Genomic DNA, 12,336 nt, shown 5'->3' with positions numbered 1-12,336 from the left:
GGTGACGGCTCCTTTAAGCGAAGCGCAGGGGCGGGGCCGGGCGGCGGGGGTGTGGTCTCCCGGGCGAGGGCGGAGCCAGAAACAATGTCTGGAATGCGGGGGCGGGGCGGGGCGGCCACGTGGCCGGACGGGCGGGGCGGAAGGGAGGCGGCGGGCGCGAGCGGGGCCAGTGCCAGTGCCCCGGCACCGGGGGCGTCCGAGGGGGCAGAGAGCAGTGCTCTGCCGAGGGCAGCTCCTGCTGCCTTCCTTCTCCCCACCCTCTGCAGTCAGAAATAGAGAAGGGTTGAAATCAGAGTGTTCGGAACAGAAACATGTTTACCAGTGACACCTTTTCACCGAGCTCTCCTGGGGCCCAACACTTACCCAGCGGGACAGTTTTCCGTCCTAGAAGACAAACTTATTCTACATCAGATTATATAGAATTACACACCCTGACAGGTCACGCACAGAGGTACGTGCAGCTGAGAAGGGTGCAACGCTACAAGTTCACCCAAACTTACTCACTGAGACACCCCCCAATCTTGTTACTCACAATCCCTTTTTGTTTCCATTCCCACTGAAATGCCTATTAAAAAAAGGCTTCAGAAGACCAGATTTCATAGCGGTGCCAGTTTTTTTGCTGTGCATAATTCATTGCAAAACACCTGTGCTACCTTTCAAAACCTTATCACAGGCAAAAATACAAGATGCCATCACTTCAATAGACTGTTAGCTAAAGGTATAGTGATTTTGAAGAGAACAATAGCAAGGTGACCTGTTTCTCAAACTACTTGTAGTTAATTAACTATGTCCACCAATCAACTATAACCTTTTCTTGCTCATTTAAGAGCACCTCTGGCTTAGAAAAGGGAGAGCATCAGTAAACTAGCTGGAAACTATATTTGTCCCAAGCTGGAATCTTCCAAGAAGAGAGTGAATGAAAATCCTGAATCCTAGATTCACAAAAATAATACGGTATCAAAACCCCCAGTGAGGTTAGTAGGACACAGGCATCTAGAATACTTGCACTGACCTCGCTCCCAGATCTTTTGGGCCTTTTTGGATATTTATAGCATATCAACTAAAATCCCTTTCCTTCTTGCCTCACACAGAGCTGCGTAACAGTGTAACTTCACTGAAGTGTGGTACCAAAGCACAATGCCATTCATTTATCTCATCCAACCAAGAAATGGCAAAAGTCTTTCCCAAAACCAGGACTCTAGGTATTACTTTGTCTACTGGCTTTCCAATTTTTAATACTGTGAAACATGGACCTTTCATTTGGGAAGTATTAAACAAATCGTTTTATCAAGACATTAACCTGAATATTCAAGTTTGGGGGAAAAAAACCCCAAACCTCAAAACTCTTCCCCCGCCAATGACAACGTTTTTAATGCTATTTGTATTCCCCATCTCCTCCTCAATATTCAAACATCTAGACATGAACGGGTGACCTGTCTTTATCTTCCAAACAGTAGCAGTTTCCAGCATGCACAGCTAGAAATACCTTTTTACTTCAGGTATTAAGAGAGTGATAAGGATTCTGTCCTTACATTATAACATCTTCCAGGGGTAACTGGATATAATAGAACATTTTTAGAGGAAGAAGGAATAAAATATCAGATGCCACAAAGCCAGGATAGAGAACACATTACCCAGAAGCACTAGTACACGTTCAGTGACATAATATTGCTGCAAGCATTTGCAGTACCTTGATTTCTTGTTTTCTTCTCAGACATCTCTATTTCAGAGCGTTAGCTCCTGTTCCGTCCCCATTCTACTGAAAAAGCTAGCAAACACAATATACTTCACACTTTTTTAAATCGCAGGAGATCTCTGAAAAGAAAGGTGAAGCACAGTTAATGCTTTCAAAACTTGCTTATTTTTTATACTGGCATACTTCACAGAGGATCCCATAAAAATAAGTTATTTATGAAAAAGAGAGGGCCACTATTACACTGTTTTAAGCAGGCTTTTAATTCAGTGGTTGGATGCTCAGTTTTGTGAAGGATCTGAGTGCTCTAAACTCCTGCTGAACCTAGTACAAGTTTAGGATTCATGACAGATTGAAGCATCAGGCACAAAGTTAACTGTGTTCAGCAACAGAGACTGCTGAAGTTTTTAGAGATTTCTAAGCCATTAAAGTTAAGGAGATTCTTATCCCACCTCTTCCCTTTGTGTTCCCATGCTAAACTATAGCAGCCTGTATCCTGCAACATCCCTGCTATGATCACTCCCTACTGGCAGTTCCAGGAAGAAAAATTGTTTTAAAATAGTTGAATGATTTAGGAGAGCAACCCTAGATATGGAATGAAGTCAGCCCTTCAGTATTAGTGGCTCTAAAATGGCCACTGATCACTTTCAGACAGATGGGTTTTGTCTGTACCGTATTCTTTCCCTGCTCCTATCAGAGATACAATCCTTTTTTTCCCTCCACACAAAAATAATTATCAGATCAAAAAAATCTGTATTTTGATACTCCTCTTAATCCTGAGCGCTGCACTGTCTGTCTTTTGGCACCAACTTTCAGTAGCAGAAGCTAGCTGAGCACACAGGTGTACCAAAGCAGGCTACAGACGTAAGAGAGGACTTGAACAACTGAATCAATACAAGCACCCTGAAAGCCATTATAGTTTATGCTAAGATCTATGGCTCTGAGACACTACAGCAAGATGAACTTTAAAACATGAAAAGAAGCTACTCACTCCAGGCTAAGGGAGATGCAAAGACAGTTTGTTTTTACCAGAGAGAACATTTAATATTTGGGAAAAAAGCAAACAAACAAGAACTACAGAAAGAAACTTCTACCTATAGCTGGGTCTTTTAAGCAACAGTATTAAAACACAGTTCATGTTTGAGCTGTACCTGTATAAACATTTGATCAGAGGAACAGGCTTGGGGCTGTGGTGTTTTGACTATGTTCTCTTGTTCAGTAAATGCGCACACTGTGCCAATTAAAACAGCAGAGTTGTACATTACCTTTTGTAGGGATTTGTCTTTCCTTTCTGTTGCCAGTGAATCACGTGTCAAGCTGCTCTCTGCATATTCTGTGTTCAAATGCAGTAGCCTTTGCACCATGTAAAACTGCGATGGCATCCTCCCATCCAACCACGACTAGCACTGAAACTGTTTCGGGGGTATAGGTGATACAAACTGTACTCGATCAGATGACGAGACATGATCAGCTATGCACACATGGAAGGAAAGGAGAGAGTATTCTGTATTTGTACAATTAGATTTTGTAGTGTGGCACCCAGCAGTTAGATACAGCTCCATATAAAAACATGAGGACACCCTCCCTTTGATGACAAAACTAACCAACACTAAAATGACAATTTGGGGTACAGACAGTACAAACTGTATTTGATCAGGTATGATCAGCTATGCGAACACAGCGGAAAAGAAGAGCATGGGTACTCTATCTGACCTCCAGTAGCAGGAGGAGGTCTTAGTTAACTGGGGCCCATTGACCAAAGGATACTAACTTGGCTGCACAGACCATAATTTGGAAATCACTGCTGAAGGCAGATATTTCCCTTCACATAACTTCAATTTTTATGTCTCTTGGCATTATTCTCTTATGCAGCAGGGTGACAAATTTGAAGTTGTGCTCTTGCTATTGCAGATGCTATTTGAAAATCTGACAGCTAATAATCATTTACTATTTTTGAAGATTCAAAGTCAGATGAAACCAGTCTCATTCCACACCTAAAGACTACAGCAGCATAACACTGATCTTAATCAGCTCTTATATTCCTGGCACTTGTATTGCTGACAAAGGCCCCAGAAATGGCAGAAGAGGGAAATTTCATTTCCTTTCTATTAGCCACAGCTAACAGTCTAGGTAGACTGCTTGATTCTCCCTACTGTTTGTGAGCTCTACTTGGACCAATGAATTCCAATTAAAAGCTTAAAGGCTTATTCAAGTCACTAACTGATCATCCAGAATAATTTGTTTTGTGCTTAATTCAAGGCGTACAACAATCTAAGATGTTTAACTTTTCTAAGAACAGGAAAGCAGTGAAGATCAAAAATACTTAAAAATGAACTTAAAGGGAAACAAATTTTTATAAGAAGTTTATTTTTCTGTTGTGTGGCCATTATACAAAGTAAGCAGCCAAAGCTGCCATTTTGTCCTTGGGTTTCTTTGGATTGAGTCTTCCTCCAGGCCTCCGGCCTTTACCTCTTCCTCGACCTTGCCTTTTTCCTTGTCCCCCACGGTGCATGGGGTGCCTCATGGCTGCATGTTTCAGCTCCACCAGATCTTGAAACACAGGATCACAGAATATGCAGCCTGAATGCTGGGTCTCATCACCAGGTAGAGGAGATTTGGCTTTGTTAAAATCTACGTCCACAAGGGCTGCATCACACAAGTCGCAGGTCTCCGGTGACACTCGGACTTTGTGGGCATTCTCAAAGAAGTGCACAATCACATTGCATTTGTTGCAGGCCATCTTCCACTTGGGACCTGATGTCGAGTCTAGCACCAGAACCCCATTCTCACACTCAACGCACTGCCCAATTCCAAGCATGCTAAGAGAATGCTGGCATGTGGGGTGGGTGCATTCGTTACAGCCCATTCCTGGTGGAAGAAGAGTAAACCATACCACAAGGAACCCTTTATATCACTGCCGACACCACCCAGTTAGGAGGAAGCGAGACACAGAAGTCAAAGACAGCTTAGTATATTATAGGTTTTCTAAATCACTAAAGAATGGAACCACTCTCCAAATGGCAACTTGCCTTTTCACAGCTTCAGAATAATCCTTTGCTCAAAAATTGTTCTATAATGGCTTTCAGAATTGCCAGATACTGCCACTGTACAGTACAGGCAGTTTGGACACATTAGTGATGAAAACTAATTATGTTTTCAATTAAATGTATGGCTCCTAACTAACTGCTATTTTATACTTGCACTATACACTGTTAGTACAAGACATTTTTAATTAAAAGATGGTAATAAAAAGATGCCAAAAAGCTCCTGATACTCAGAGCTTCAAAGCACTATAAGTAAGTTTTGGTCTCACAGTTATCAAACTAACTGCAACTTTTACCCCTTTTTATATCCTTCAACAGCTTTTGACACATCATCTATCTCAGTATCAAAACACTCTCAAGACCTCATCTTAATCTATAGTCCTATCCATACCAAGCATACTCCAATTTGCAAGGTGTCAGAATCTCAGTGTCTTTCACTGTATACTGACTGTCACAAAGCTCACCTACTGTGCATGCATGTAAATTAATTTCTTACTTCTTTTATAAAGAAAAAAAAGGTATTCAGAAATGAGTTAACTAATAAACTTTGGTCAACAGGTTTGACATGAATTTTAGGTATCTGTAATCTAATTCAAACAGCACTTTATACTAAGCAACACTGATTAAAAACTACTAAAAAGCACACTGTATAGACTGCACCTACTTTATTTCAAGTGAGGTTGATCCCTGCATGTTTACGGAATTCCTACCTTTTTTCATGTCCCTGAAGGGAGGATGGTTGTAACAGTATGGACAGAGTGGGTAGCTCTTTCCTCTGGATCCAGACGACCACAGCACCAGCTCAAAGTCATCTAGGGGGCAACGCAACTCTTTGTAGAGTTTAATGGTACCATTCTGTGGGAGACTGTAGGTGTCATCACAGTGAGAACAGTGCAGACGACTTGGTTTGGCCTGGAAATAGAATACAGATTTCCTGAACAATTGTAGTGTCAGTAGAATTCAAAACTTGCAGTAAATCCAACTGGGGCTGTTCTCTGGTTTGTTCCCCATAGAAAAACTCCATCAGGCTTTTTGTTTTAGAAATGCACTCTTGACAACCACATTTTAATCCAAATTCAATAATGGAAAAGAGGTTTCTACTGAATGCCCCCCAGCAAGTGAAATTTAATTCCAAGCATGAGGTGAACTTACCTGAATATACTTCATGAAACGATGGCATTTACCACAGCGGGAAAGAGGTTTACCCGTGGCAGCTAAGGGTGAAAAAGACACTTCCATCAGTTCATCCATACCTGCGAAAGAGATAATCACATTTATGTTAGAATTCTAGTTCTTAAGAAGAAACCTTGCACAAAATCATCTACAAGACCTGTGAAGAAGTGAGAACTAAAAAATTTTATTCACAATGCTCTTCCTTGTTTACGAAGGCTTTTTAAATACACGGCATTTTGCACTGAGCATGCACAAACACACAAGGTTAAGTACTTCAGCTGGTCTGAAGTTTTTGAAAACTCACCACTACACAGTCACAAAATAAATGTGAAGTAGAGTTTTGGAGCCATGATTCAGTCCATTTCCTTTTGGAGAACAACTTAATTTGACTGGAAATTTCCAGTCCTGGCACAACTTTTCAGTAAGCCTAAACATCTGAAAGGAACCTAGTACATATTTTCTACTAGCATCTTTGCAACAATTAAGTAATCGTAGGGAACTTCACATGTAAAAAGTTTTACCTGCAATAGAATCCACAAAATAGTGAAATTTCCTTTTGAAAATGTCAAGGGTGTGCTCCAGGACCTGATGATAATTCGCTTTACCCAGAGCTATTAAATTGAGTTGCTTCTCTACAGCACTGCGGATCGTAGGAAGAACCAATTCTGCATCTAACAGAAAACCAGAGGCAGCAACAACGAAAGATCAAAAAATGGGGGTAGGAAATCGTCCATACATAAACTGACATAGAATCATAGAATGGTTTGGGCTGGAAGGGACCTTAAAGATCATCTAGTTCCAACCCCCCGGCCATGGGCAGGGACACCTTCCACTAGATCAGGCTGCTCAAAGCCCCATCCAGCCTGGCCTTGAACACTTCCAGGGAGGGGGCATCCACAACCTCTCTGGGCAACCTGTTCCACTGTCTCACCACGCTCACAGTAAAGAATTTCTTCTTAATATCTAATCTAAATCTACCCTCTTTCAGTTTAAAACCATTACCCCTCATCCCATTACTACATTGCCTGATAAAGAGTCCCTCCTCATCTTTCCTGTAGGCCCCCTTTAAGTACTGGAATTAGTAATACTTTCCTAGATGCATCATTTGAGACAGAAATGCTACTTATACAGTGACAACAGCCCTTGACATACTGAAGGGAAAAGAAGGTAAGAGGATGGAAAAGGAAGAGCATTTAACTGACCTATTTTGTAATAACCATGAACCAGAACAATGCCAAGGTTTGTAGGCTTTAGTCTCCGACCACTCTCCACTGTGACATAATTTCGCTGGCAAATGTTGTTAATGTGGACTGGAATACTTGCATCAGTTCCTGCCACACAAAGGAAAACAGTATATCCATCCTGAACAAAACACAGTTTTCATCGAATTACTCACTTCTGACTTCTCTGGTTTTATGTCAAATTATAGGGTTCCTGAGGCTGCTCAAAATTCAGATACCTTTTTACTGCTACCCAACTTCCAGTGGATAACTTCCTCTCTTATGTTCCTTTGCAGTTCTGAGAAGTCTGAAACATATGTTTTAACCTTAATCCTTTTGTCTCTTCCAAGGAATTACTACTGGGAAGACACCTATTCTCACAATCACTTATTCTGGAAAAACACAGTGGAGTAAGAGACTATGTTTGTTTTGACTGGACAAATTTATGAAAATGCATTGAAGGAAACAAGTCAGATTGAAAAAGAAAAGTAGTATTGTGGTAAATTGTATAATAAGATATATAAGGACTATTGGAGCCAGCAAAGCTGAAGCAAGCTGTAAAGACAAGAACTCATTCCTAAGAATGGGGAGGTACACTCTTCCACACAACATCAGCTCTTTCTGACAAAGAAGTGACAAGGATGTGTTATGAAAGGATACTGCTTTGGCCAGAAACTAGGCATGAGGATAAGAAAGAGAAAGGAATGTGGGGGGAGAGACAATCTACCATCTGCTAAGAGGAGCTACAGGCATTGTGGTTTGAAGGGAAAAAGAGATTATTACTGTACCTATTCAAACGAATACTGAAAGGTCATTACCGACAGAGAGAGTTCAGAGGAGCGATTCAGACTCTCTGCACTCTTGGCGGATGTATTACAGGATAATGTAAGTCAAGCAAGTTCCTACCAATGCCATGCTTTTCCATCAGAGTGATAAGTTCTGCTTCTGTCAGGTAATCAGGAGGACTGGTTTGCTTTTCCAGTAATTTTATTTCACCAATTGGAAAAAGATCTCCTTTCTCACAGTGGGGAAGGCTCTCTTCTAATGGGATGCTGTGCCACGGCATAATTTCTGTGAACCCTGGAGGTAAAGAAAAAAACAAACAAAAATAATGAGAGCTTATCTTCACAGCTTTCAAAAGGCCAAAGTATATGTTTCTAATTTTAACATGGGCCGCTTTATACAGATCAAAGTTAAGAGGCTGTCTGTCATACCATGCAGAAAATATCTGAGGCTAGGAATACTGAGGAAATACAGTGTCACAAGATGGTATCTCTCACTACACTGCATCAGATCTATTTTGTGCGTGACTTGAGTCAGGCTTATGTATGAAAAAAAATAAAACACTTTCCTGGAATGAAAGCACAGTGCCAGAATGGATGGGAAGAGCTTCTCAAAAAGGAAATACAAACAGTACGTCATATTAATGTAATAAGGACTATTGGGCCAGCTTACTATAAAAATCTCAGTGGTGGTGCTACATACTTTTTACAGAAGCCCAAGAAAGAAAATCTGCCTTTGTGTAATTTATCCCCCAAAAGGCATTTGCTGTCTGAAAAAGACTGGTCTTCACACTGGCAAATGTGGCATTAAATCTTTGAGACTACTACATGAAAAATAAGACCTTTTCTATTGTAACTGAAGTATGGAAATGAAGACAAAGATTTGGTCTCTGGTCTTGATAGCTCAAAAAATGTCTTCAAAATTGTACTTGTCCCCAAAGCTTCACTTTTATATCTATTCAATGTATTAATGGGGAAGAAAAAAAAAATCTGTAGCTAACTACTTACTCCCTGATTAGTCTTACCTGGTGAAGTTACCACTTTTCCAATACAGGTAAAACGTTCAGGGCCAATACTGAAAGAAATGGTGGTTTGTAGGTACTTGCAATCAGCGCTGACAGTGGCAATGAAATGCCTAGTTATATACTCATACAGTCGCCATCCATCTCCACCTGAGGATAAACAACATCTTACCCACAAAACTCAAATCCTGCAGCTCTACGTAAAATCTGCACTAAAAGGTACCAGATTTCCACAAGTATCACAGGAAAAACTGGTAACCTAAAAGAAAATAACATTCTAAAGTCCGTCCGGTTTCTCCTTTAAAATTTCATAGACATGAGCTGCATGCAGATGCTCTTGGAGAAGGACTGCCAATTTAGCCAGCCCATCTCCCAGTTTTGCAATGTGTTTGAATAAGAGGGTAAAGTAGAAAAGACTTTCCTTTTTTGCTTTAAAAAAAAAAAGACATATGAACAAAAATAAAATTATCTATTGCTTAGTGCCACTGGAGACCACACCCTAATTTAAATCCTAAAATGGGATTCTAGTGGCAACTGCCACACTGGGCAGCTTGAAGTCCTGCAAGAGATCACTCTAAAATACTACTTATTAACACTAATATAGGTTAATTTTCGAAGCAAAGTTTCCTTATACACTATCTACAGATAGGAAATTGAATAGTTGAAAGGTTACACTGCTATGAACAGCTTGTAATTCTTAGTCCTCTGCTCTGCATATTTCATCTTGCTGTGTATATAAAGAAAAAATCTTACATGGCCATTCAGTACCCTATACAATTACTCAAAATTTTAAAGCATTTATTTTTCTATCTGAGATTATTTCACCGATTCATGAAAATCAGAAGTTCAGTTTTCTACAACAATCTTAGCTATTCCTAATAAACAATACAATACATTCACTACACTTTCTTATAACCTTAAAATCCTTTTTTGAGGGATCACAGTGTACAGAAAGTCAAATGTTACATTTTAATATAAAACCCACAAACCATAGAGACTAAATTAAAATGCAGTTGAAGTTTGACTTACAAGCACAAAAATACAATAAAATTTCAATACTTGAAAGCTACTATTCTGGGGCAAATTTCTCCTAGAGAAAGTAGGCATGAAGTTAAGTTGGCTATTCCTTTTTCTTAGCAGTACTCTGGTCCCTATGATCAACTACTGAAAGGCAGACCAGCTCTGAACTTCACTGTCACCAGAAGTTTAAGTTAGGATAAAGTCTGCTCTCTCTTCACTTCCTGCCATTCAAATAATTGTATTTTCTGTTGAAACTCAGGGATTTTCAAACTGGCTCCTATACCTCAAGAAACTAATTTCCTCACATAGTGTCCCAACACTACTGAATCTGCCTATACCTAATTCTGCTTCTGTTGCAGCTCTCATTGGGGTGATGGGAGGATGGTCTCCTGCATCATGGCCTTTCCTTGGGCGATTAATGCCTTCTGATAGCAACACTTTTACCTGGAGGAAGGAAGAGAGAGAAAACAGGCTGGCTGAAGTGGATAGCAGGTCTCTCTTAGAAGGTTAGGAAACTTTTCAGATCAAATCCATAACAATATAACATCCATAAATAAAAGCAATTACAGATATTTATTTTTTCTGAAGACCTATAGGTCATAATATACCAAGTAAGATATATTCTAAAACACAGACTAGAGGAGAATGATCTGTTAGTACAGGTTTTGCTTCATGTACTCACAGTTTCTGCCCAGTAAGGATTATTGGCTTGTTGTCTCAAACATCCTTTCAAGTCAAAGTTTTCTGGATAATGGGTAGTTTCTGTTCGAGGGTAGCTAATATAACCCTGAGTATAAAGACGCTCTGCTATTTGCATGGCATGTTGTGGACCCATTCCTAAGATGGGACAGGAGAAAACAAAAATCATCTACACATCACTGTCATTATGATTTGTTTGATGCATCTGAAAGTACACCTTATCAAAGCATTTACATAAATCATGCTTTGTCCTTTCCATAAGGCTTTTGTCACCTTGATCTTACCCAACATTTCACTTTTGACAAGCTTTCTAAACTTGATCCTTCCCCGAAAATGATGTATTACAGGGAGAGGAGGGTATCAAACTATCTTTGATACGTCCTTGACTATTTTGTCTGAGAAGCCAAAATATTTTGCTTTATAACAGTGTGAAAATCTGAACTTTTACACATACCTAAAGCAGCACTGGCCACTCGTAGCATTTCTACCGTGTTCAGAGCCAGTGGTCTCTGCTTCACCTTCTCTTTTTTACTCACAGATTCTACCTAGAAAATAGCATTTTCCCAGTAAAAGTTTTGAAGTTTGGTAACTAGTAAATGTATAATTTCAATCATGCCTATAAACATGTGGCATACCTACCATTATCTATTCTAGTCATATCTGTTTTGTTTTCTTAAAACAGTAACCACCAATATATTTTTACTTTAGAAAAATCTGACTGGACATAATTTTACCAAATTCTAAAGTTACAGTCCTAAGGTCCCTTTGTGCTATGGACTAGATCAGGCCTATAACTGGGAATGCAGCAAGGTAGCTTATTGCTATCTTTACTTCCCATTTACCTCAGCAGCACATACTTTCAGTGCTACAAGGATTTAGTGCTTATTCCAAGTAATGGTCCTAACTATAAGGATCCAGATTTTTAAAAGCTTCATACAGTCTTCGAACCTTGATGGCTATAAGCACTTAAATCCAAACATACTGTCAAACAAGTATTGAACAGAGCAGAATTAGAAGTTAATTGGCTATAAAGACTGTACCATACACATGATTAAAAATTTAACTGCAGGAATATTGCCATATAAGTAATTAAATTCTGATTTATACAATGTCTCATGGGAAATAAGAGGCCTGCTTGGAGAGATCTGAACAGTATTTCTTAGCAGGTTTAGTAATGAAGACTTCCTATCATGAGTGATGATCATTTCCAAAGTCGATATTAAGAAGGGGCTTCTGCTGAGATGACCACACTAGCATAATATGAACTACAATAAAAAAATCTCTTGCCTGTTATTCTCATTTACACAAAGTTGAATGGAGTAAAAACCAAGATACAGATATTCTACACTCTTTAACAAAACAAAACAAAAAATCCCAATATGCAGCAAATGAAATATTAAATGGTATTTCCTTTATATGAAATATGGCTCTATTGACACTTAGTAAATATTCTGACCTTTGCTTCTTTTGCCATCTTTGTTATATTCAGGAACATTTGAGCAATCTCACGATCAAACACCCTCACTCTATCCCAATCCAAAGTGAGAGAACTTTCTTTTTCAGGGTTGACCTATCGGACCAAAAAAAAAAAAGAAAAACCACATTAATTCCCACTAACTCTGTTACTAGAAGTGTGAGAATGCACATTTCCAACAATAATCCAGCAAGCAAATCCTAATAATA

General features: G+C 39.5%; 1 protein-coding gene across 3 annotated transcripts in view; it reads right to left on the bottom strand.

Moving 5' to 3' along the window:
- Positions 1-4,050: 4,050 nt before the first annotated feature.
- The window catches only part of TOP3B (DNA topoisomerase III beta), an 88,979-nt gene continuing 80,693 nt past the window's right edge, over positions 4,051-12,336 (bottom strand). For all 3 annotated transcript variants that reach the window (XM_050906517.1, XM_050906518.1, XM_050906516.1), the window contains exons 8-18: positions 12,110-12,223; positions 11,108-11,198; positions 10,637-10,791; positions 10,293-10,398; positions 8,938-9,084; positions 8,037-8,210; positions 7,113-7,241; positions 6,432-6,581; positions 5,890-5,990; positions 5,448-5,649; positions 4,051-4,561 (exon numbers count right to left, since the gene is read on the bottom strand). In XM_050906517.1, coding sequence (XP_050762474.1) covers positions 4,080-4,561; positions 5,448-5,649; positions 5,890-5,990; positions 6,432-6,581; positions 7,113-7,241; positions 8,037-8,210; positions 8,938-9,084; positions 10,293-10,398; positions 10,637-10,791; positions 11,108-11,198; positions 12,110-12,223 — 1,851 coding nt within the window. In that variant the 3' untranslated portion in view covers positions 4,051-4,079. The remainder of the gene's footprint in view (positions 4,562-5,447; positions 5,650-5,889; positions 5,991-6,431; positions 6,582-7,112; positions 7,242-8,036; positions 8,211-8,937; positions 9,085-10,292; positions 10,399-10,636; positions 10,792-11,107; positions 11,199-12,109; positions 12,224-12,336) is intronic.

This window comes from Gymnogyps californianus, chromosome 16 (genome assembly GCF_018139145.2).
Source record: "Gymnogyps californianus isolate 813 chromosome 16, ASM1813914v2, whole genome shotgun sequence".
NCBI classification, from domain to species: domain Eukaryota; kingdom Metazoa; phylum Chordata; class Aves; order Accipitriformes; family Cathartidae; genus Gymnogyps; species Gymnogyps californianus.
Note: the sequence above shows the minus strand (reverse complement) of the source record. Positions and strands in the feature narration are given on the sequence as shown.